Here is a 25860-nt window from a genome sequence, read left to right as displayed (position 1 = left end):
ATTAGATTAGATTAGATTAGATTAGATTAGATTAGATAGATAGATAGATAGATAGATAGATAGAAGATAGATAGATAGATAGATAGATAGATTAGATAGATAGATAGAAGATAGATAGATTAGATAGATAGATAGATTAGATAGATAGATAGATAGATAGATAGAAGATAGATAGATAGATTAGATAGATAGATAGATAGATAGAAGATAGATAGATAGATTAGATAGATAGATATAGAGATAGATAGATATAGAGATAGATAGATAAATAGATAGATAGAGATAGATATAGAGATAGATATAGAGATAGATAGATAGATATTATCAGCTAAAACATGTTACATACATGCATACATACATATTATATATGTATATCCTTCCATATACCAGGGTGAGTCGACAAAAAATCACACACAACAAGCTGATACAGGAGGTGAGCCTGTAGTCTAGAGGCTAAGGCCACTGCCTTACAAGGCAGAGCCACAGGTTCAAATCCTAGTAAGGGTGTGGCTACCTGATGCAGGCAAATAAGGCCGAAATAGATCTATAGTAGTCTCCCTTCCTTTTCATTATCAGCAAAAATGTTACACACTCTCACACACACACAAACAAACAAACACGTGCTCACTCCTAATTTCTTATATTATTTGGTTTGCACATTCTCTCTAAAACGAAGGCTAAAAATTCTGGGTTTGTTGTTTTTCTAAACACAAGTTGGGATCTGCAGAATTGCACAAGCTGCAGGTTTCACCCAATAAGCCTTGAGGGAAAGCAGGTTTCTTGTTCCCATGTTAAATCATGTTCATTTTGTAAAAGATTGCAAAAGGTTGTTGCTTATATGGAAACATCACAACTTACTTTTTCAGGGGCTCTATGACTGTTTTCTGGATTTGATTCACCTGTTAGAAGAACAAGAAGAAATGTTTTCAATAACCAGCAAGGCAGCTCATTTGAAGCAGTATTTCTCAACCATGGTGACTAAAATAGAATAGAATAGAATGGAATGGAATATTATAGAATATTATAGAATAGAATAGAATGGAATTTGATTGGATTTGATTGGATTGGATTTGTATGCCGCCCCTCTCCGTAGACTCGGGGCGGCTAACAACAGTAGTAAACAGCATATGACAATCCAATATTAAAACAGTTAAAAACCCTTATTGTAAAACCAAACATACATACAGACATACCATACATAAAATTGTAAAGGCCTAGGGGGAAAGAGTATCTCAGTTCCCCCATGCCTGACGGCAGAGGTGGGTTTTAAGAAGCTTACGAAAGGCAAGGAGGGTGGGGGCAATTCTAATCTCTGGGGGGGAGTTGGTTCCAGAGGGCTGGGGCCGCCACAGAGAAGGCTCTTCCCCTGGGTCCCGACAAGCAACATTGTTTAGTTGACGGGACCCGGAGAAGACCCACTCTGTGGGACCTAACTGGTCGCTGGGATTCGTGCAGCAGAAGGGGGTCCCTGAGATAGTCTGGTCCGGTGCCATGAAGGGCTTTATAGGTCATAACCAACACTTTGAATTGTGACCGGAAACTGATCAGCAACCAATGGAATGGAATAGAACAGAACAGAATTCTTTATTGGCCAAATGTGATTGGACACACAAGGAATTTTTCTTTGGTGCACATGCTCTCAGTTACATAAAAAGACAAGCTACATTTGTCAAGAACAGGGGTCCCCAAACTTGACAACTTTAAGACTCGTGGCCTCCCAGAATTCTGGGAGTTGAGATCCATAAGTCTTAAAGCTGCAAATTTTAAAGACCTCTGGCAAGAATCATAAGGTACAACACTTATGACAAATTCCTTGTGTGTCCAATCACACTTGGCCCATAAACAATCCTATTCTATTCTATTCATGATAGTCGTAGGGTAAAAATAAGCAATCAAATCATACTAGGAAAAAATCAATATAAATTGTAAGGATACAAGCAGCAAGTTACAGTCATATTCAACCCAGAATTGCCCAGCCAGAATTCACCACTTCAATTCTGGAATTTGAAGTCGACATCTTCAAGTTGACAAGGTTGAAAAATACTTGATTTGAACTAATGGAACTTCATACCCAACTCCATATTTCCCCAAATACATTCTTTTTCACTCTTGTTGTCCTTTCCATGTTTTCATTTTCATATTCTGTGGCTACTGAGCATGTTACATCTTCACCAGAGTTTTGTTTCTTTTTAGTTGTTTGGGATTTATTTTATTTTATTTTATTTTTACAAAAAACCCAGTTTAGCTAAGTGTAAAGGTTTCTCTGAATACTTTGGTGTTTGCTCTCTTGTTTCTTAATGGGTCTAACTCTTGCTCCAAATCTGTCAGTGTTCATTACATTTGGTACTCATAGTACGAGATGGTTATTGCGGGAATGTGGTTCGTAATATAAGATAAAGTCTTAAAATTAGTCCAAAATATAAAGAGCCAGAATGATGGCCAAACAATTGGGAAGAAAAGTTATGGAACTTTGTTTTTGTATACGATAACTGCAGTGGGAGTATTGTGTGCAGAAAGAAGGAAAGATATAAAATTATCTACAATGGTGGGCTGGTTGATGAAGATGATGGAACTTGTGGAGATTCCCAAATTGACTTCATTGGATTAGACCTACCATCCCCAAAATTGCGCGCCACGGTCGTACCTGACACTTGTATTGGTATCTCCATCTCGTTCCTCAGTGTTGTGTTCAGGGCAGCCCATTCTAAAAGAAAGTCTTGCAAGTTCCAGAAGTTTGACTGAACTTTCGAGATGTTTTATTTTAGAATGGGCCTGCCCTGGGCACAATGCGATGGAGGTACTGGTACAGGTATCAGCATGTGCGTTTCATGGTGGATCGCAATTTGGGGACTATAGTGGTGTCTCTACTTACGAACTTAATTCGTTCTGTGACCAGGTTCTTAAGTAGAAAAGTTTGTAAGAAGAAGCAATTTTTCCCATAGGAATCAATGCAAAAGCAAATAATGTGTGCGATTGGGGAAACCACAGGGAGGGTGGAGGCCCTGTTTCCTCCTAGGAGATTCCTAGAGAGGCCCCATGGAGGCTTCTCCCTGCCTTTCCCGGCCCTGTTTCCTCCCAGGAGATTCCTAGATAGGCCCACAGAGGCTTTTCCCCGCCTTTCCCGGTCCTGTTTCCTCCCAGGAGATTCCTAGAGAGGCCTCACAGAGGCTTCTCCCTGCTTTTTCCGGCCCTGTTTCCTCCCAGGAGATTCCTAGAGAGGCCCCACGGAGGCTTCTCCCTGCCTTTTCCGGCCCTGTTTCCTCCCAGGAGATTCCTAGAGAGGCCCCACGGAGGCTTCTCCCTGCCTTTTCCGGCCCTATTTCCTCCCAGGAGATTCCTAGAGAGGCCCCACGGAGGCTTCTCCCTGCCTTTTCCGGCCCTATTTCCTCCCAGGAGATTTCTAGAGAGGCCCCACGGAGGCTCCTCCCTGCCTTTTCTGGTGACAGTTTCGGAGGCTCAGGTTTGTAAGTGGAAAATGGTTCTTGAGAAGAACCGTTGTACATACCTGAACGGTCTTCTCAGTGCTCTGGAAGGAGAGTCCATCATGGGTTGTAAACCAATCCTATTGGTAGAGACTGAGTTAATTTAAATAATTAATTAACTGGCACCGCCCCCTTAGCAGCCCCCATGAGCCAGTTTTAAAAACGAAGACAATGTAATAATCAGAAAAAATTTTATTAACTCCATAACCAAACATAAACTTTAACAGTCCCAGCACTCCGGCGACCTGGCCAAACACCATGCCGGGTGGGTATGGACTCTCCTTCCAGAGCACTGAGAAGACCGTTCAGGTATGTACAACGGTTCTTCTCCATTGACTCTGGAAGGAGAGTCCATCATGGGATATACCAAAGATCAATTCCCCTGGGAGGGAAAAGGCTGGGCCGAGGTCGGTGGAGTGACACACACTCGCTGTAAGACACGCCTGCCAAATGAAGCTTCTGCAGAAGCCAATGAGTCCAGTTTATAATGGCGTATAAAAGTAGAAGATGATGCCCAAGTAGCAGCTCGACAAATATCTTCCAAAGAAGCTTGAGTTGACCAAGCCGCTGAAGTAGCCGCACTTCTAGTGGAATGTGCCATAACACCGGTGGGAGGAGATTGAGACCTTGATGAATAAGCCTCAGCAATGCAATCCCTAATCCAGCGACTAAGCGATTGGGAAGAAACTCCAAGACCCATCGTGACTTGAGCAAAGGACACAAAGAGTCTTTCAGTCTTTCTAAAAGATGCTGTCCTCCTGATATAGAGCTTCAAGGCTCTTCGGACATCAATTTTGTGCCAACGAAGTTCGGAAGGATGTTGACCGTGTGTGCAAAAGTCCGGTAGCACCAGTTCTTGCCGTCTGTGGAAATCCGAATTCACCTTCGGGATGAACGAAGGGTCCAATCGCAACACCACCCTGTCCGGATGGAACACACACAAGTCCGGTCTGATGGACAGTGCCGACAATTCCGAGACCCTTCGGGCAGATGTAATTGCGACCAGAAACAATGTCTTAATGGATAACAATCTATATGAAATGGACCTCATGGGCTCAAAGGGAGGCCCCGTGAGAGCACGTAGCACCAGGGTAAGATCCCACGTAGGGAACCGCCTTACTGGGGGAGCGTGCTGATTTATAGCTCCCTTGAGGAAATCCCTCACCCATGGATGGTGAGCCAAGGATCGAAAATCTGATACCTGAATTATAGTGGACAGGGCAGCCACTTGACGCTTCAGGGTGTTAGGGGCCAATCCCCGGTCAATCCCTGATTGGAGAAATTCCAGAACTACAATAAGCGAGGCTTGCTGTGGATCACAGTGGCGGTTAGAGCAAAAGTTGCAGAATGCAGCCCATGTTGCCTGGTATATTCGCACCGTCGACGGCCTCCGAGCCGCCTGCATTGTTGCAATGACCGTGTCTGGAAGGTGCTGCTGCGTCAATCTCTCCCGCTCACACGCCAGGCGGCTAACTGGAACCATTGAGGATCCGGGTGACAAATGGATCCCTGAGTGAGGGAGACGAGCTGATCCGGTATCCTCCAAGGAGGGGACACCGAGAGGGCGACCAGGTCTGCGAACCACGGCCTTCGGGGCCAGTATGGAGCCACGATGATGACTTCGGCCCTCACCCGGATTACAATGTCCAGAACTCGTTGAAGCAGACACGTCGGGGGGAATGCGTACAACAGACCTCTGGGCCATGGGGACAAGAGGGCATTGACCCCTTCTGCCCCCGGTGTCGGAAACCGGGAATAAAACCTCTCCAGCTGCGTGTTGGTTCGTGACGCAAAAAGGTCCACCAGAGGGGTCCCGAAGCGACGAATAATCTGATGAAAGACTCCGGGATCGAGCTTCCACTCTGCTGGGTCTAGAGTGGACCTGCTCAGCCAGTCGGCTTGGACGTTGTTGGTCCCGGCAATGTGCTCCGCCGACAGAGAAGCTAAGCGGGACTCGGCCCAGGTGAAAAGGGCCGCTGACTCTACCATCAGACGGAGGGATTTTGTTCCCCCTTGATGGTTGACGTGGGCCCTGGTGGCCACGTTGTCGGTTAAAACCAACACATGCTTGTCTTGAATCCAAGGGGAAAAGGCCTGAAGAGCCAGAAAAACTGCTTTGAGCTCCAAGTAGTTTATGTTGATCGGGCTCAGATCCTCCGGAGACCAAAGTCCCTGGGCCATGTGCAGTCCCATGTGGGCCCCCCAGCCCGACAGACTGGCATCTGTTGTGAGGATTAAGAGGTCCCGGTTGCAGAAGAGTGACCCCTTGTGTAAGGCCGGGGAAGTCCACCATCGCAACGACACCCTGACATCTGAAGGGAGCCGCACTAACCGTTGTGAATGACTCAATTTGGCCTTCTGCCAGGGAAGGAGGAACCATTGCAGTGCCCTGAGATGATGACGAGCCCAAGGCACTATGCCAATAGTCGAGACCAGGGTCCCCAGTACCTTGGAAAGGAACGCGAGCGACACCCGCTGTTGGCGCTGAAGCTGTAAAATTAGTTGACGAATGTTTTCCATCCTTTCTGGGGATAAGGTCACAGTCCCTGTGGAAGTATCTATCATGGACCCCAGGTGTAACAGTCTGACTGTTGGGGAAAGATGACTTTTTTCCTCGTTGATCGTGAACCCGTGGGATTCCAACGTCTGTCTCGTGACTGCCAAATCGGCCAGCGCACTCTGAGCCGAGCTGGACAGGACAATAAGATCGTCCAGGTATGCTAGGATTCGAATTCCCTGGGACCTGATATGGGCAGTCAATACGTCGAGAAGCTTTGTAAATGTGCGAGGGGCCGAAGAGAGGCCGAACGGCATTGCCCTGTATTGGTAGTGGGAGCCGTCTAGGTGGAACCGGAGAAACCTCCGATGAGCCGGCAGGATTGGGACATGCAAGTAAGCCTCTTTTAAATCTATGGACGTCAATAGATCCTGCCTTCGGATTGCAGCCAAGATGGTCGAAAGAGAATGCATCCGGAAACGTCGATACTTGATGTAAGTGTTGAGGTTTTTTAAATTGAGGATCATTCGGAACCCTCCCGATGATTTTGGTACAAGGAAGACCCTTGAATAAAAGCCGGTACCTATTTCTTGCCTGGGCACTTCCTCTATCGCCCGTATCTCCAAGAGATGGGCTAACTCCTTTGAAAGCTGTAACCTTTTGTGGGGGTCCCTCTGAACTGGGCACTGAACATAACGGTATGGAGGGGGCTGGAGGAACTCCAAACGCAAGCCCTGGGAGACAGTTGCTAACGCCCACCTGTCTGAGGACGTAGTCCTCCAGGAGGCCTCGAAAAACTGGAGCTTGCCTCCCAGGTGTAGATGAACAGAGTCATTTAGGACGCTTGAAGCCCCTCTGGTTCCCACGAAAGGGCCGCCTCGCCTGTTGATACCCTCTCTGGCGATCCTGGAAGGGCGCTCTATCACCCCGGAATGTGTTAGAATTATACTGGGGCTGGGAGTAGGGTCTAGTATTCTGACCCGTTGGAGCCGAAGAGTCCCACCGAAAGGACGGCCTGCGCTGGTAGGGGGTATAACGACGCTCCTGTCGCCTGTAAGCTCTGGGGAGGGACTTCTTTTTGTCCTTGTCTTCCACAAGGACGGGATCTAACGCTTCCCCAAAAAGCTTCTCCCCCTGAAAGGGCGCCGAGGCCAGGTTCCATTTCGACTTTAGGTCTGCTGGCCAGCTTCTCAGCCAGAGGAGGCGCCGCGATGCCAAAGTGGCCGCCATACTTCTGGCCGAAAATTTAGCGGCATGCAGAGTGGCGTCTGCAGAAAACTCAGCTGCTGCCAACAGCTTTCCCAGATCCTGTCTCAGGCGGCTTTCATCTGGTCCCAGCCGGGCCTGCATCTCCTGCAGCCATACTATAGACGCCCTGGTGAAAAAGGAAGCAGACGCCGCTGCTCGAAAACCCCAGCTCGCCATTTGATGCGTTTTACGTATCAACACCTCTGCCTTTCTGTCCTCAGGCTTCAAGCTATCCCCTGTCTCAGAGGGTACAAAGGACTTAGAAATCAGCTGCATGACAGGCTGATCTATAGGAGGGAATTCCAATAATTTCTCCACCTCCTCATCACAAGTGTAGAATCTCCTTTCTACTGCAGAAGGGCCCTGGGCTGCAGCTGGGTGTTGCCAGGGTCTTTTTACACTTTGTACAATAATATCAGAGGATGGAATGTGCTCTGACTCAGGTTGGGGTTCCTTGAATAGGACTGTAGCTGGTTTGGTCCCATCCGTGGTGTCTGGTTTAGCAGGACCTGGTAAATCCACAGTTAGCTTGGCCTTACGAAGCAAAACCCTGAAAGTGGAGGCCTTAAAAAGTCCAGCAGCTACAGGCTGCTCTGGTGGTGTCTCATCGTCAGACAGTTCATAATCTTTTTCAGATTCCTCCAAGGGGTTAGCTTCTTCAGCCCAAGACCCCATACCTGAGGGGGGCGGTGCACACCACAGGTTCTTTGACTGCACTGGGCGGGGCTGCTGAGTGACTTGTTGCACCCCCGCTGCCATCCCCTGAGAATAAGCATTGTTAATCAAATCCTGCACTGATGGGGACATCTGATGCCAGGAATCAGGTTGTGTGCGCAACCCTGCTGCTGTGGGTGTGAAAGTGGCAGATGGTCCCTGGCAGCTCCTCACTGAATGTGATGCAGAGCCTGGCCTAGGCCCACTGTGGCCTGGAGATGGCAAGGCCGGATTGATGGCAAATTGTCTATCAGGAGACCAATCTTTTTCAGAGAAGGATTCAGTAGGCCTCATAGTAGGTAAAGGAGACACAGTTTCTCTGACCATAGTGAAATGAGAAGGCCCAGAAGACACTGCTGGGACATGAAGAGCAGCCTCAAGTTTCTGCTCTAAGGCCTTGATACGCCTCTCCGCTTCTTTAATTGAGGAAGAAGAGGCCTGAGAAGTCCTAGATTTTTCCTTGGACTTAGAAGTTTTGGCCTTCTCTTTGGGGACCACCGAGGGAGAGGTCACCTTATCAGGTGTAGCGTGACCTTCCATAGTACTCACTAGAGCTGCTCACAACACCACAGACTTCAAAAGGACTGCTCCCTGACACTCGCTTCTCTCTCAGAGCAATAAAATGGCGATCGGGAGGTTTGCAGGCACTGCACATGCGCAGAACAGCCTGCCTTGTTCAATCGCGCCTAAGAAAAAGGCGGAGAGGAACGTCACAGCCTCTGGCCCCAACAAAAAGCGCGGGCATTTTTTTGTCTTTTTGACAGCCCAAAATGGCGGCGCTATGAGGCAAACGCGATCCCTGCCTATGGCGAGGAGCCGAAACCACGAAGGCAGACACTCGCCCACGAAAGGAGACTTCAAACGCTGCCTCTCTGCTTCAAAAGCAAGAAAAAACGGCGGCTTTCGCAGATACGCGGCGGCGGCGGCGGCGGCTTTAATCCCGGCCGCCGAACAGCTGAGAGGCGCTGGCACGCCGCCAAACCGCTTTTCTAACAAGAAAAAGGCCAGGGATCGACTTTTCCAAGCTGCACAGTGGGGGGGGCGGACCCCCCCACCTTCAGCTCGCAGCCGGGTCTGACCACGGAGGACAGGGACCCTGGGCTGTAGTGCTCCTCGATCAGGGTGGTACCCGCTGAGGGAAGGGGCCCCCGAGGAGATAACGTTGGGGGTGGTGCCCACGGAGGGCAGAGACCCCTTGAAACCGTCTTCACACCTGCAGTGAAAGAAAAGAAGAAAAAATTAACGGTACCACTTTAATAAATATAAACATTTAACACAATTAAACAGTAAAATCACAGAGTACTTAAAACAACAGTCTCTACACTTAGACTGAGTTTTTAAAACTGGCTCATGGGGGCTGCTAAGGGGGCGGTGCCAGTTAATTAATTATTTAAATTAACTCAGTCTCTACCAATAGGATTGGTTTACAACCCATGATGGACTCTCCTTCCAGAGTCAATGGAGAAGAGGCAAAAACAGTCTTGAACACCTGGTTCTTATCTAGAAAAGTTTGTAAGTAGAGGCATTCATAGGTAGAGGTACCACTGTATTTAAAGTTGTGGCGGCACAAAATGTTTACTTCTTCCTTGGGGGGGGGGGTGTAACAGAAAATAATTGAGAATCACTGGATTAGAGAAGGTATAATATCTATATTTATTGCTGACTGGAAATCTAGAATCATAGAAGAGCCTCGGTGGTGCAGTGGTTAGGGTGCAGTACTGCAAGCTACCGGCTGCCAGCAGTTTGGCACATCGAATCTCAGCAGGCTCAAAGTTGACTCAGCCTCCCATCCTTCCTAGGTCAGTAAAATGATGACCCAGATTCCTGGGGGCAAGATGCTTTACTCTCTGTAAACCGCTTAGAGTGGGCCGCAAAGCACTGTGAAGCCGTATACAAGTGTAAATGCTATGCTATGCTATTTTGTGTAAACAGAACAGAATTAACTCAATGATTTATGGGTTTGGTGACTGGACAGGATAGATACTAGAAAGAATATTTATTTATTTATTTATTGGATTTATTGGATTTATATGCCGCCCCTCTCCAAGGACTCTGAGGAAGATACTCACAGTGCAACCTTAGAGTAAGAGGCATATTTATAGCTACTACAAAGAAGATTGGAAGTCACTTCTTTCTATTTTTTTTCCTCTTGCTCTTTTTTTTCTTTCTCTCTTGTGCTTTTAACTTTCTCTTTGATCTTTTTACTTTACATTAGTTTTAGTTTTTTTATCATTGTTTTAAAAACTTTTAATGAAATTGTTTTTCAAAAACAAACGAACAACAAAATATAAAAAGCCATTATGAGTAAGCCCACAAGGCAAAAGTTGAATTCTAACAATAGAGAGTAGATGAGGTTCAGGGTTGAACGATCGGTTTCTGGTATTCTCTGAGCTTGGTTGTTTTCCTATAGCTTGCCTCCAGAAGCTGTGAATGCTCCAACACTGGAAGTTTTAAAGAAGATGTTGGATAACCATCTGTCTGACGTAGTGTAGGGTTTCTTGCCTAAGCAGGAGGTTAGACTAGAAGACCTCCAAGGTCCCTTCCAACTCTGTTGTTATTATTATTATTATTATTATATATTTCAATACCAAACGAAGTAACATCATCAGTGCAGGAAAACAACCAAACAGCAACAGAAGTGGGGTTGATACAGCTTGTGCCACCTCCCAAGAGATAAGCCAAAACAATTAGCTCGACTCTATTAAATTCAGGAAGTTCTGATTTACATCTAATAATTGTGCAAATTCACCTGGCAGCAAATCCCATCTTGAGAAGCACAGATTGAGAATTTACTGTTCTGTGGCAATTACTATTCTAAAATCTCAAATTGTTAAGTATTAATTGCCTATTTTTGTTCTTTGTCATTATTTCAAATTTCACTCTGTAATAACGCTAAGTGATTTTTTAAAATCCCCAGAGTTGGGTACACAGCTCTGCACAGGTGTAGCTGCTGGTATGGTACAATACCAGTCATGCACATCTGTATCCAGGATTGGGTTGCAGGATGGATGGTCCAGAATGCTGTCCCAGTAGGAAACATGCGCATGCGTCTCCACCTCCCTGGTGTGTGCATGCGCACGCTGGTGTGAGATTCGCCTTCTGCACATGCGCAGGAAGCGAAATCTTGCGCAAGAACGTTTGCCCATGAAAGATTTTGCCGATTTTGAAATGGGTGAAAATGGGTGAAATTTCATGCGCGTGAGCATCCTCACATAAGATTTCACTTCCTGCACATGCACAAAAGATGAACCTTGCACCGGTGCCCCTGCGCGCGCCAGAGACATGTCCACCCGCACCAGTCACCGGGAGCGTGGCGACAGGGTACCCTTCACTGTCTGAATCCCTTTTGAACATCCTCTAATACAGGGGTCTCCAACCTTGGCAACTTTACGACTTGTGGACTAATAATAATAATAATAATAATAATAATAATAATAATAATAGTAATAGTAACAACGACAACACCAGACATTGTGATCGTGGAGAAAAAGAAAGTATGGACCATTGACATCGCAATCCCAGGAGACAGCAGAATTGAGGAGAAGCAGCTAGAGAAATTAGTGAAATACGAAGATCTAAAAATCGAGCTGCAACGACTCTGGCATAAGCCACTGAAAGTGGTCCCAGTGGTTCTTGGCATGCTGGACGCAGGGCCAAAGGATCTCAGTGGACATTTGAAAACCATTGGAATTGACAAAATCTCCACCTGTCAATTGCAAAAGGCCGCTTTACTGGGATCGGCAAACATAATTCGCTGCTACATGACGCAGTCCTAGGTGCTTGGGAAGCGCCCGACTGGTGATGAAATTCGAAATCCAGCATAGTGATCTTGTTTGCTGTGTTGTACTGACATAATAATAACTTATTAGACTTGTATGCCGCCCCTCTCCGAAGACTCGGGGCGGCTCACAACAGCAATAAAAACAGTACAATACAAATCTAATGGTTAAAAACTATGACTAAAAACCCACTATCTTAAAAAACAATGAATACTATACAGTCCCACCGCACATAGCTCTTAATGGTCAGAGAAGGGGAGACATTAATTGTCCCATGCCTGGCAACATAGATAGATCTTCAGGGTTTTGCGGAAGGCAAGGAGGTTGGGGCAGTTTGATTCCAGAGAGCCGGGGCCGCCACAGAGAAGACTCTTCCCTTGGGCCCCGCCAGATGACATTGTTTAGTCAGCGGGATCCAGAGAAGGCCAACTTGTGGGACCTAATCGGCCGTTGGGATTCATGTGGCAGGAGGTCCCATAGGTATTCTGCTCCGATGCCATGTAGGGCCTTATAGGTCATCACCAACACTTTGAATTGTGTCTGGAAACTAATCGGCAACCAGTGCAGGCCACGGAGTCTTGACGAAACATGGGCATATCTGGGAAGACCCATGACTGTTCGCGCGGCTGCATTCTGCACGATGAGACATTTCCAAACACTCTTCAGAGGTAGCCCCATGTAGAGAGCGTTGCAGTAGTCAAACCTCGAGGTGATGAGGGCATGAGTGACTGTGAGCAGAGACTCCCTGTCCAAATAGGGCCACAACTGGTGCACCAGGTGAACCTGGGCAAACGCCCTCCTCGCCACAGCCGAAAGATGATGTTCTAAAGTCAGCTGTGGATCGAGGAGGACAGATGGAATTGTCCCGGGGAGGTAAAACCCACAGCCACTCAGTCTTGTCTTGTGCTGGCTGAGGAATTCTGGGAGTTGAAGTCCACAAGTTGTAACCTTGCCAAGGTTGGAGACCTTGACACAATCTTGAGAAGAGCTATGGAACAATCAAGGAAAACTTCACCATTAATGATGTCTCCTTCCTCCTCAGGAATATATCCAGAGCGAAACATACCTTCTCTTGATTAAAAGAATCCATTCTTTTCATCGCGGTGTCCAGAGCCATCACCATTTCGAGAAATTTAGGGTCTTGTTCACAGAGAGGATTAGCCAAGAGATCAGATGAGATTTTTACAGCGGACTTCGACATGGCTATGTTTGGGAGAGAATTCAGGGAGAAATTGGTTAAGGATTGATGCTGCAAAGAGACACACATTAAATATCAACTTGCTAAATGTGTATACAGATAAATATATAATTAAATAAAATGATATATATATATACACATACAGATAGAATTGTCGGCTATCAATAAAATAAACTGCCTTGGAAATGGCCCTGGGTTGGGCCGAGAGGCAAATAAGGAGCTGTGATGTTCCTTCAATACACCAAGGTGATTCGACACAAAAATATGAAACCCTTCCCTGGTGCAGAGCTGAAGGGATTGGATACTGTAGCCGAGAGGTTAATTCTCTGCCTTACAAGGCAAAGGTTGCAGGTTCAAGTCCCAGTGGGTATGGCTAGCTGATGAGGCCAAAATAAGGCCAAATCACATTCACCATTCAGAGATTTTCTGGCGATGTTTCGACGGGAAGAAACCCGAATATGCCAAGACCTTCATATATATCTAATGGGAGGAAACAGGGCCGGAAAAGTTGGGGAGAAGCCTCCGTGTGGCCTCTCTAGGAATCTCCTGGGAGTTTTCGGAGAGGGGCGGCATACAAATCCAAATAATAAATAAATAAATAAATAAATAAACAGGGCCTCCACCCTCCCCATGGTTTCTCCAATCGCACGCATTATTTGCTTTTACATTGACTCCTATGGGGAAAAATTCTTCTTCTTACACACATTTCTACTGAAGAACCTGTTCACGGAACGAATTAAGTTCGTAAGTAGAGGCACCACTATACTTCCATTTTCCTACTGCAAAATTTACTAGATAAATGGTCAAAGCAATGGAAACTGCAGTTTAATGTTTCCAAATGTAAAATAATGCACTTGGGGAAAAGGAATCCTAAATCTGAGTATTGCATTGGCAGTTCTGTGTTAGCAAAAACTTCAGAAGAGAAGGATTTAGGGGTAGTGATTTCTGACAGTCTCAAAATGGGTGAGCAGTGTGGTCGGGCAGTAGGAAAGGCAAGTAGGATGCTTGGCTGCATAGCTAGAGGTATAAGAAGCAGGAAGAGGGAGATTGTGATCCCCTTATATAGAGCGCTGGTGAGACCCCATTTGGAATAACACTGTGTTCAGTTCTGGAGACCTCACCTACAAAAAGATATTGACAAAATTGAACGGGTCCAAAGATGGGCGACAAAAATGGTGGAAGGTCTTAAGCATAAAACGTATCAGGAAAGACTTCATGAACTCAATCTGTATAGTCTGGAGGCCAGAAGGAAAAGGGGGGACATAATCGAAACATTTAAATATGTTAAAGGGTTAAACAAGGTTCAGGAGGGAAGTGTTTTTAATAGGAAATTGAACACAAGAACAAGGGGACACAATCTGAAGTTAGTTGGGGGAAAGATCAAAAGCAACATGAGAAAATATTATTTCACTGAAAGAGTAGTAGATCCTTGAAACAAACTTCCAGCAGACGTGGTTGGTAAATCCACAGTAACTGAACTTAAACATGCCTGGGATAAACATAGATCCATTGTAAGATAAAATACAGGAAATAGTATAAGGGCAGACTAGATGGACCATGAGGTCTTTTTCTGCCGTCAGTCTTCTATGTTTCTATGTTTCTAAGGGTCTGAAATGATTCCTTGCCCCAGGGCCAGCTGGCCTAGTGACTGGAAAGCCATTCTTGCTTTTCTTAAGCTAGCTTCTTCAACTGAACTGGTGATAGGTCAAGTGATTCATAACCCAGCTTTTCAGGAATTCATTCATTGTTTCCCAACCTCACAATAAGCTGAAACACAAGGACACTCCAGAGCGCATGAAATGCTAATGGGAACCCTTCCAGGAACTGCTAACTGGTGGTTTGGGAGAAGAGCTATTAATGAATTTGTGTCAACATCGGCATAAACACTCATGTGTAATCAAGTCCGCGTTATTTAAATGCACCATTTATAAAAAGTGCAGGAGTGGAGGCTCCTTTTTAAAGCAGACACAAAAGTGGCGAGACAAGCAATGGCAGCCTTTTCTCGGCGCTGTTAAAGGGCTGCGCGGTTTCACCGCAGCTCTTTCAAACCTAACAAATCGCAGCCGATTAAGCTTTCGCAGCTTTCAGTAGTTTTTTTTTTTACAAAAATAAAAATAAAATAAAAAAGAAACCCTGTGGCAGCTGTGACAAGATAATGAAGGCAACGCAAAGTTAGCAAAGTGTAAAAAAAGTCCAACGGATGCAACAAGATTTATACAAGGGGAAAAACATTTAGGCTGCTAAGGTGTTGTAAGCACATTTTAGAACATTTTGTCCTTGGGATAGGTTCAGAATCAAAACATGGGAGGAGGAATCCTTGCCCAGAACCAAGGTTGGACCCAAAGAACATCAATGGATTTTAACTGAACCTGGGTTCAAAACTCATAGATGCTATGGCATAAATGTGTGCTCCTAAACCTTTCCAGGTGCCTTTGGATCCCTGCCCTTTATGATTTTTTAAAGATAGGTTTTATGTCTTAAAATTAATGGGAAATAATATTAATTGGTACGCAAGACTTTTGTCACCATAAAAATCCGAGCTTCATTTAGCTCTACTGGCATTCCAGGAAAAAAATTAAAAAGGCAGCTATAACACAACGTTTTGTTTCCAGTTGTTATCCAATTATCCAGAAAAAACGAAGAAGGAAAATAGAATAGAATAGAATAAGAAATAGAATAGAGGAGAATAGAATAGAATAGAAAGAAAATAGAGAGAATAGAGAAGAGTAGAATGAATAGAATAGAATGGGAATGGAATAGGAATAGGAATAGAATTTTTTATTGACCAAGTGGGATTGGACACACAAGGAATTTGTCTTTGGTGCAGATGCTCTCAGTGTACATAAAAGAAAAGAGACATTTGTCAAGAATAATGAGATAAAAGACTTAATGATTGTCTTAGGATACAAATAAGCCATCAATGAACAATCAATATTAAGGATAAAAGCAACTGGTTACAGTCATACAGTCACAAGTGGGAGGAGATGAGTGATAGGAACAATGAGAAGACTAATAGTAATAATAGCGCAGCTTTAGTGAATAGTTTGACAGTGCTGAAGGAATTATTTATTTAGCAGAGTGATGGTGTTCAGGGGAAAAATGTTATTGTGTCCAGTTGTTCTGGTGTGCAGTGTAATGTAGTTTTGAGGGTAGGAGTTGAAACAATTTATGCTTAAACAATGTAAACAATTTAAAAACAGGATATTTGTTCAGAATGATACAGGCTCCCTTGCTCAAGCAGAGAGGGTTGGCTAGAAGACCTCCAAGGTTCTTTCCAACTCCATTATTCTATTATTCTAGGTTCTATAATACAGTGTTCCCTCGCTTTTCACGGGGGATGCGTTCCGAGACCGCCCGCGAAAGTTGAATTTCCGCGAAGTAGAGATGCGGAAGTAAATACACTATTTTTGACTATGAACAGTATCACAAGCCTTCCCTTAACACTTTAGCCCCTAAATTACAATTTCCCATTCCCTTAGCAACCATTCAGATTATTATTCACCATGTTTATTTATTAAAGTTTATTTAAAAAAATATTTATTAAAGGCAGACGAACGTTTGGCGATGACATATGACATCATCGGGTGGGAAAAACCGTGGTATAGGGAAAAAACCCACAAAGTATTTTTTAATTAATATTTTTGAAAAACCGTGGTATAGACTTTTTGCGAAGTTCGAACCCGCGAAAATCGAGGGACCACTGTATATTAAATGATCAATCTTCCTTCATTGGACATTGATGAGATTAGGAAATTGATGTCACTGGTAGAAAGAATAGGGAAGACAGAAGAGAATGGAGTCTCTGCCACAGTTCTAGGCTCTGGCAAAAGGCACATGAGTAGGTTCCATGGATACCTCTCTCAATTACTTCTAACCCCATTTGAACAGATTTGAGTGTTTCCAGGTTCTATCGCCAGCAAGAAGGGCAAACCAGTTAGAAGATGGTCACTCCACTTCCAGAGATCGGGATAGTCCATCCTTAAATGTAAAATAATGTTTGAGTTTAAGGTTGTAAAATAGGAAAACCTGAGAGGATGCTTCAGAGTTGAAGAAGGAGTAGGCTAGGGGAAGCATCTTCCCATAAATCCTTTGGGGCTGATCCATTATCGATGCCCCTTTAAGAAAAGGAAAGGAAATCTCTGCGAGGGAGGAAGTAGGTCATGGATGGATGGATGCATGGAAGGAAGGAAGGAGGGAGGGAGGGAGGGAGGAAGGAAGGAAAAAATAAGAGAAAAGGGGGAAAATCTTCCTAATTTGGGGTCTAATTTATAAGGAAATCCCGAAAACCAGCTCTTTGTATTTAAAACCAGAATGCTACAGATGCTTACTCTTCATTTTACTAGAATTTCTGGGTCAACTCAGAACCAGAAAGAAGTTCAAATTCTGCATTTATGCATAGCTGAATCCTGTGTTCAGAAAATTACATAAACATTCAGACTCATAAGCTTTTTTGGTTTCCAAGAAAACGGAATGTATTTCAATGTTTTTATCCTTTACCAGGAGGAAAGAGTGAAAAGTTTAAAACTGTTCCTCACATTCTCATTTAGAGGAGTGACATTTATGATTCCACTGACGACAAAAACTTGTTTTTTGTTTTTTTGTTTTTACTTTAGGAGAAAAATATGCATTCCCCCCCTCATTCTGGCTTTTTCATTTCATTTCATTCTGGGCTTGCTTTCACTCGGGTAATGCATTAATTATATCTGAAAATTAATGTGAGAACAAAGACCGAGGACTTGTTTAGGATCAGAGGAACATAGAGTATAATATTTTTGGGGGGTTTCTACAAGCTGTGTCTACAGCAAAATAGCTACCATGGATTTTAGGAGTTGCAAAAAGCTGCTGGGTTATTTGTATCAATATTTTAGGTCCCTTAGTTGATCCTTTCTCTCTTTTCAGTTTGCGTAGACACCATGTTTGATGGGAAGGGATTGGACCCAATTGGGTTCCTACTAGAGATGCCACAGAACACAACACAAACAAGGACAAGGGGGCAGGAGAAAATCAACACCTGGAGTCCAGATGTTTCTCTACAAAATCTCAGAAGCAAACAGCTGTGTCAGTAGGAAAAGAACAAACAGAAGAAATGACTGCCAGTTTACTCACTGCTTCCTACGCTTATCACAGTGTCCAAAGCCAAGTTAAATTCAGCCTTAATCAGGAATTCCCTGGATAATTTTTCTTTTACAGGCTCTTGGAAAGTATTCGTTATTCCTTTGTGCTAATCTGTTTGTAAATTATAGTTTAGAAGACTATATATGCTACATATATACATATATGTATGTATGTGTGTGTGCGTGTGTGTGTGTGTGTGTGTGTATATATATACTGCTAAAAAATATAAAGGGAACACTCAAATAACACATCCTAGATCTGAATGAATGAAATATTCTCATTGGATATTTCACTTGCACAACTATTCCATTTGCACACTAGCCTGTGAAATTGATTGTCAACCAGTGTTGCTTCCTAAGTGGACAGTTTAATATCACCGAAGTTAGATTTACTTGGAGTTATATTCTGTTGTTTAAGTGTTCCCTTTATGTTTTTTAGCAGTGCATATTATATATATGTGTGCGTGTAACATATTTTTTCTGATAATGAAAAGGGAGACTATAAACATGTATGTATGTATGTATGTATGTATGTATGTATGTATGTATGTATGTTTCTATGTGTACTTGTTTGCACAAGCACAAAGCCAAAGGCACCAGGTTGAAGATGACGAGTGGGACCTCGTCAAAACGTCACCAGGATTATTCGAACCTTACATGGGAAGAAACCCAAATGTGGCAAGACCTACATATCTATACCCGTGAAAATCTACTAAAACAAATCTTTCTATCTATCTATCTATCTATCTATCTATCTATCTATCTATCTATCTATCTATCTATCTATCTATCCATCCATCCATCCATCCATCCATCCATCCATCCATCCATCCATCCATCCATCCATCCATATTTTTGCTAAGTGAAAAGGAGGGGAACCTAGTATCGATCTATTTCGAGCTTGTTATGCTCTCGTCAGCTAGACATACCCTTATCGGGATAGGAACCTGTAGCCTTCTGCGTGCAAGGCAGGATATTAACCTCTAAGCTACAAGCTCGCCTCCGAATCGGCTTTGACCAGCTGATTCGAAATCACCCTGGTATTCCCAAAAATGGGAGGAAGCAACTTTCCTTTCCATTTGCCTCTCGGCCACCCCTTCATATCAAAACGGGCTCAAATCTCACTTGGTAGAGCAGATTCGCATACCTAGGTCTGCGTCTGTGCTTTTCTTCATATCTTTTTGGAGCTTCTTCGTTTGATCTTCCAACCTAAAAATAGAAAAAGCAGTTTTGTTTGAAAACGCATATAATTAAAGCTCTCACGCTCTCTCTCCCTGCAAAACAAACTGCAAATGACAAGAAAGGAGGACCAGAGGAGAAGTGAGAAGAGAGCTGCTGGGCCTTGATCTGGGATATGTAAGAGAAGACCAGAAGACAACAAAACGCAGGGAACACATACTCCACGGTCAACATGATTAGGAAGAATCGTTGGGACATCGCCGGACGTGGAAGTTTTAGTAAACAAGAATTCTGCATTTTTCCATCCATTTGTCATGGGGGACTGAACTTCTACAATCACTTAGCCCAGGAGGGCCAACACGCTTGGATCAAACTATCTTAATTTTCAGAGTATAAGACATAGCCTTTTCCTCCCTAAAAGAGGTTGAAAATCCAGGTGAGTCTTATACTCTGAATGCAGCTTTTTTCCAAGCGTTTTTTCCCCCCAGCCCTAACTAGGTGCTAACGATCTTCCCAGCTCTTATCTTGCAGGTTCTTTCATTGTTACTCTCTGCCCAGAATGTTTTTCAAGCTCTTAATGTTTGCAGAGTTTTTTTTCATTACTCTCACTTGCTCCAAGTAAGTTTCTTTCCAGCCCTAACCAGGTGCCAACTCTTACTACTTGCAAGCTCCATTATTACTCTCTGTTAAGAATGTTTTCCAAGCCCTATATTTGCAGGTTTTTTTCATTGCTCTAACTTGCTCCAAATGTTTCTTTCCAGCCCTAACCAGGTGCTAATGATGTTCCCAGCTCTTACCCGCTTGCAAGCTCTTTCACTGTTACTCTCTGTGAATAATGTTTTCCAAACCCTGTCTTTGTAGGTTTTTTTATTGTTCTACTTGCTCCGAACGTTTCTTTCCAGCCCTAACCAGGTGCTAACAATCTTCCCAATTCTTACCAGCTTGCAAGATCTTTCACTGTTACTCTCTGCGAAGAATGTTTTCCAAGCCCTAAGTCTTTGCAGGGTTTTTTTCATTGCTCTAACTTGCTCCAAATGTTTCTTTCCAGCCCTAACAATGTCCCCAGCTCTTACTGGCTTGCAAGCTCTTTCATTGTTACTCTCTCCAAATAAGGTTTTTTTAAAGCCCTAACCAGGGGATAAAATAATGTGCTGAAACTGACCAGACTAAGGATGCTAGCGAGATGAATATATTTTCCTCCCCAAAAACAAAGGTGAGTCTTTTACTCCAATGTATCTTATACTCCGAAAAATACGGTAGCTCCTTCTCTGAAGAGGTATATGCACCCATGGTGACTGCTGACTGTATAGTTGTATCCTTTTGTTCCTTTTTAACAGGAGTTGCACTTGCAACCAACTGCAGTAAAAACAGGCGGTTCTTTGATCTCCCTATGGATCTCCTGCTCCTGCAGATTTATTTTCTACATGCTTTCTTTGCAAAGAATCATAAAGAACTCCCAAAGCAACTGTCATACTTAATGTGACAGAAGAGGGAACGTATTGCATACCTGGAGAATCATTATGTATGTTAATATAAATCAGTTTGGGCTTCTTCTTGGCCCTGATACTTTGCTTCTTTGCTTTTTAATTTGCAGTACTTCTGCACCTCCACAAGGTCTAGAGGTAGCTTACAAAACTAAGAATAATGAAAAACTCATAAGCATCATACTATCTATCTATCTATCTATCTATCTATCTATCTATCTATCTATCATCTACCCATCAATTCTCTCTTTCTATCATCATCTATCCACCCATCTATAATCAATTCTATCTACCTACCTATCATCTATCCCTCTATCATCTCTCTCTTTCTGTCATTATCTATCCACCCATCTATCATCAGTTCTATCTATCTATCTATCCATCCATCCATCCATCCATCCATCCATCCATCCATCCATCCATCCATCCATCCGGTAGAGTGCAGTACTGATCTGCAGATCAGCGGTTCAAATCTCATCACCGGCTCAAGGTTGACTCAGCCTTCCATCCTTTCAAGCACTGTTAAAAAGTGCTATTGATAACATGTTGTAAGTCGCCCTGAGTCTAAAGAGAAAGGCGGCATCAAAAAAAAAATTGAATAAATAAATAAATATCTTCTCTTTTTCTATCATCATCATCTCTCTCTCTCTCTCTCTCTCTAATCTACAGACATACACTAATGTGATGCTGCAAACACTTATAAATGTGGTGGTGTTGGTGGTCGGACTGTCGGAATTATTTAATCCAGGTTGTAAATATCCGCTGGGAAGATCCGTGGTAATTTTGCATGGTTGCTAAGCAACAGGATGTAAGTTGAGGACTACCTGTACCACTGAAAAGGCATCCAGGCAAATCCCTGTTCCCAAGGATACTCCCCAGTAGCCTACGGAACAGAAATTAAGTAAGAGCACAAATGGAATTCAGAACGCAGGAGGTGAGCTTATAAATAACTGCATATGATCTGAATGCTGGCACTTTCTATCACGGCTCTATCGTTTTAACAAAAATATGTCGCCGCCCCCCCCGCCCCCCCATGTAATTCTTAACTTCCATCTTTTGTGGAAGTGCCAAGACCCTGGATTCTGTTCATGTCTATATGTTGTCTAAAAGCATTTGTTGCATATTCACCATGTAATTAAACAGATGATTTAATTAGTGCGTAATTAACTAATTAAACCAAACATGGATTTGGGAGACCTCTCTATATTCTCCTTGTGTGTAAACGAACATTAGTATTTTCCAAGCGAGGAGTTAAAAGAAGTGGCTCCAACTTCCTCTCGGGAGAGAATTTGTCGAACAGAATTCCTTATCCAACCGAGCCGGTAGCAGGAGCTGCATCCAACAAGGGAGAAATAAGAGGATTCCTGCAGCTTCTCTCTTCAGACTGCTGAAAACTGGTCAATTAGGTGAGAACAGTTGAAAGGACATTACTGTACGTTCTCTGTATCTCGGAGACATTAGAACATTAAATAAAGGTAGATTGATTTGCTAAGGAGAAGGAACAGCTCAGGAAAACTTGTACAATGGTACCTCTATTTACAAGCTTAATTCATTCCGTGACCAGGTTCTTAAGTAGAAAAGTTTGTAAGAAGAAGCAATTTTTTGCTATAGAAATCAATGTAAAAGCAAATAATGTGTGCGATTGGGGAAACCACAGGGAAGGTGGTTTCCTCCCAGAAGATTCCTAGAGAGGCCCCCATGGAGGTTTCTCCCTGTCTTTTCCGGCCCTGTTTCCTCCCAAGAGATTCCTAGAGAGGCTTATCCCTGCCCCTTCCAGCCCTGTTTCCTCCCAAGAGAGTCCTAGAAAGGCCCCACGGAGGCTTCTTCCCACCTTTTCCGGCCCTGTTTCCTCCCAGGAGATTCCTAGACAGGCCCCACAGAGGCTTCACCCCACCTTTTCCAGCCCTGTTTCCTCCCAGGAGATTCCTAGAGAGGCCCCACGGAGGCTTCTCACTGCCTTATCTGGCCCTGTTTCTTCCCAGGAGATTCCTAGAGAGGCCCCACGGAGGCTTCTCACTGCCTTATCTGGCCCTGTTTCTTCCCAGGAGATTCCTAGAGAGGCCCCACAGAGGCTTCTCACTGCCTTTTCCAGCCCTGTTTCCTCCCAGGAGATTCCTAGAGAGGCCCCACAGAGGCTTCTCCCTGCCTTTTCCGGTTACAGTTTCGGAGGCTCAGGTTTGTAAGTGGAAAATGGTTCTTGAGAAGAGGCAAATAAAATCTTGAACACCCGGTTCTTATGTAGAAAAGTTCTTAAGTAGAGGCGTTTGTAGGTAGAGGTACCACTCTAAGTCTGTTTTCCCTCACCCAAAGAACACTGCAATGGTGTCTTACGGAATTATTATGATTTGGGAAGAGTAGAGGAAGATGGCAGCTTACTTGGTTATGGTTGACCCTGATCCATACAAACAATTTTTTCCCCAACTCTGACAAATGTAGGATATTTGGACTACAACTCCCAAAATTCTCCAAGCAGCCACGCTGGGGAAGTCTAGGAATTGAAGCCCACACGCATGCACACTTTTGGCACCTGAGCCAAAAAAGGTTCACCATCACTGCAATAGGACTTGTGGGGTATTTTCAACTTCCCCGTTGCCATGTGTTGTGGCCACCCGGACAGTGAGGTGGTTGGTGAGAAGATCGGCAACTCTGGAAGTGAAGGTTTCATCTAGGTCTCTCTGTGTATCCCCATTTCCATTCTACTTAGCCTTTAGAGGAACAGTAAACATTAAGAACTGGTGCTTAAGTTATCTTGTTTCCTCTCCGCTGGTATCATGTCATTTTTGATTACAGGCAATTTCTTATTATTCTGTAAACTGCTCTGAGAGCTTGTCAGTCTGAAAAAGGAACATAAATGGGAACAAGAAAGCTAAGGAGGAAAGAGCCAAGAGAGAACACCCACCCGAATGAAATGGCTAAGAATACTTACTGTTGAAGCTTTCCATATTCCCGTTCAAAATCTCTTTCAACCTGCGAGAGGGAAGGGAAAAATCCAAATTATGCTATAACTCCAGGGCTGCAATGATTTAAGGGGAAAAAATTCTACCCAATGCTCTCAGGATTTCTTTTTCCAACTCAAAAACCAGCTAGGCTAGTCAGCCACTTCTCAGGGGCTCCCTAGATATTGGACCTCAATTCCCACCGTGACCCATCAGTTGGATTTGGACTTCAAGCACCTAAAGAGCCATATGTCACTTGTCTCTGGAGTAGATACCAGAATCAGAATCAATAAGTTATTACAGTTAGAGACCAGCACAAAAGTTAAAGATTAAACTAGTAATAGTATGTAGACCAGTGATGGCCAACCTATGGCACGGGTGCTACATATCTGTTGGCATGTGTTGTATATACTCCTGGTCAGTTGGAGGATGGTGAAGGCTTTGATGACTCTGATACAGATAGTGTTTATTAATTAGTAGCAGATCCTGGGTTACAGGTATCCGAACAGGTGGGAGGCCAGCCACAGGATGTTGCTATGAGTACAGACTCCAGTGAAGAAGAGACAGATAATCGCTGGGTAAGTCCTCACTTCAGAAGAGTTCAAAAACGCAGAGAACAAGTGTTAGGAAAGAGATATTAAGGGGAGGAACGGGTTAATTACTGGAGTGATTTATTCATCACGTCCGGGTGCCAGCGGGGAAGAAGGGCGGAGTTTTTCAATGTTGTAAATACATCATGGACATGTGCCGTTATGGCTTCGAAGTAAGTTAGTTCATTCTTTGTTATTTCACAGCTGTTCCAGGTGCTTTTGAACTACGCTATATAGACATAAATCTTAAGAGAAGGAAGGAGGCATGGAGGAATGTTTTGTGTGCACTAATTGCTAAAGACAAGAGAGGGAGATGACCGCAACTTTCAGAACTCTGGACAGTTGCTCTGATTTGTCCTGTCAAAAGAATCTATCCTTCTTTGATCCATTTGATAAGGGCTTTATTTTTTTAGAAACATAGAAGATTGACAGCAGAAAAAGACCTCATGGTCCATCAAGTCTGCCTTTGTACTATTTTCTGTATTTTATCTTAGGATGGATCTATATTTATCCCAGGCATGTTTAAATTCAGTGACTGGATTTACCAACCACGTCTGCTGGAAGTTTGTTCCAAGGATCTACTACTCTTTGAATAGAATAATATTTTCTCACGTTACTTCTGATTTCCCCCCCAACTCACCTCAGATTGTGCCCCCTTGTTCTTGTGTTCACTTTCCTTTTAAAGACACTTCCCTCCTGAACCTTATTTAACCCTTTAACATATTTAAATGCTTTGATCATGTCCCCCCTTTCCCTTCTGTCCTCCAGACTATACAGATGGAGTTCATGAAGTCTTTCCTGATAAGGTTTATGCCTAAGACCTTCCACCATTTTTGTAGCCCATCTTTGGACCTGTTCGATTTTATCAATATCTTTTTGTAAGTGAGGTCTCCAGAACTGAACACAGTATTTTTTGCGTGTGTCCTAACCAACACATAGCCAAAACTCGACCTTTTGTGCTTTCAAAACTGAAGTCTGAATCTTCCCAGCAGGTCTGGAAAAGTATACGGTATTATCCACGATGCTTAAGGCAGCATCTCAAACTTGGATCGGTGTGATTGCTTTGATCTATATTGCTCTTATTTTTGTTTGCATATATTTCCCTACTCTTGTTTGCCTACAGAAGAAGAATCAAAAGTGTGACTAATAAAGCTTGCAGTAATTTGTAACATTTAGTGTGTTCCAGCATTTTAAGCCCATCTTGATTAAACTGCTAGGAGCATCATACTGTCAAGACGAGCTCATATTGAAACGTAGCTTTGTTTGCTTTAAGATCTCCCTGCTTGGGTGTTCTTCTCTTTCCGTAAAAAGGTGTGAAAGAAAAAGTTCAGCCAGGTCTACCGAAAGGCGAGGGGACAATTTATTGGCTTTCTTCCAAGAGATCTCAAAGTGTATGTTCCAGCGCGGAAACCTACTTGCCTTCTCTACCGACTCGCTTCACTCGGCACGCACCACCATCTCACACGTTTTTAAAATGCTTTTTAAATTAGTGCATGTGCAGAAGGTTAAAAAAAAGAAAATGGCGCTATACAGGCAGGTGGGCGGAGCCTCACACTGCAGCGACTACCAGTTCCTTGAACCAGCGGTAGCTGCCGCTACTGGTACACCTACCTACCAACCTACTTACCTACATATCATC

General features: G+C 43.8%; 1 protein-coding gene across 2 annotated transcripts in view; it reads right to left on the bottom strand.

Annotated features, from left to right (window-relative positions):
• BIN3 (bridging integrator 3) overlaps positions 1–25860 on the bottom strand; it is a 129340-nt gene that overhangs the window by 51250 nt on the left and 52230 nt on the right. For both annotated transcript variants that reach the window (XM_070765682.1, XM_070765683.1), the window contains exons 3-6: positions 23622–23662; positions 19180–19241; positions 12787–12923; positions 859–899 (exon numbers count right to left, since the gene is read on the bottom strand). In XM_070765682.1, coding sequence (XP_070621783.1) covers positions 859–899; positions 12787–12923; positions 19180–19241; positions 23622–23662 — 281 coding nt within the window. The remainder of the gene's footprint in view (positions 1–858; positions 900–12786; positions 12924–19179; positions 19242–23621; positions 23663–25860) is intronic.

This window comes from Erythrolamprus reginae, chromosome 12 (genome assembly GCF_031021105.1).
Source record: "Erythrolamprus reginae isolate rEryReg1 chromosome 12, rEryReg1.hap1, whole genome shotgun sequence".
In the NCBI taxonomy this organism is placed as follows: Eukaryota; Metazoa; Chordata; class Lepidosauria; order Squamata; family Dipsadidae; genus Erythrolamprus; species Erythrolamprus reginae.
Note: the sequence above shows the minus strand (reverse complement) of the source record. Positions and strands in the feature narration are given on the sequence as shown.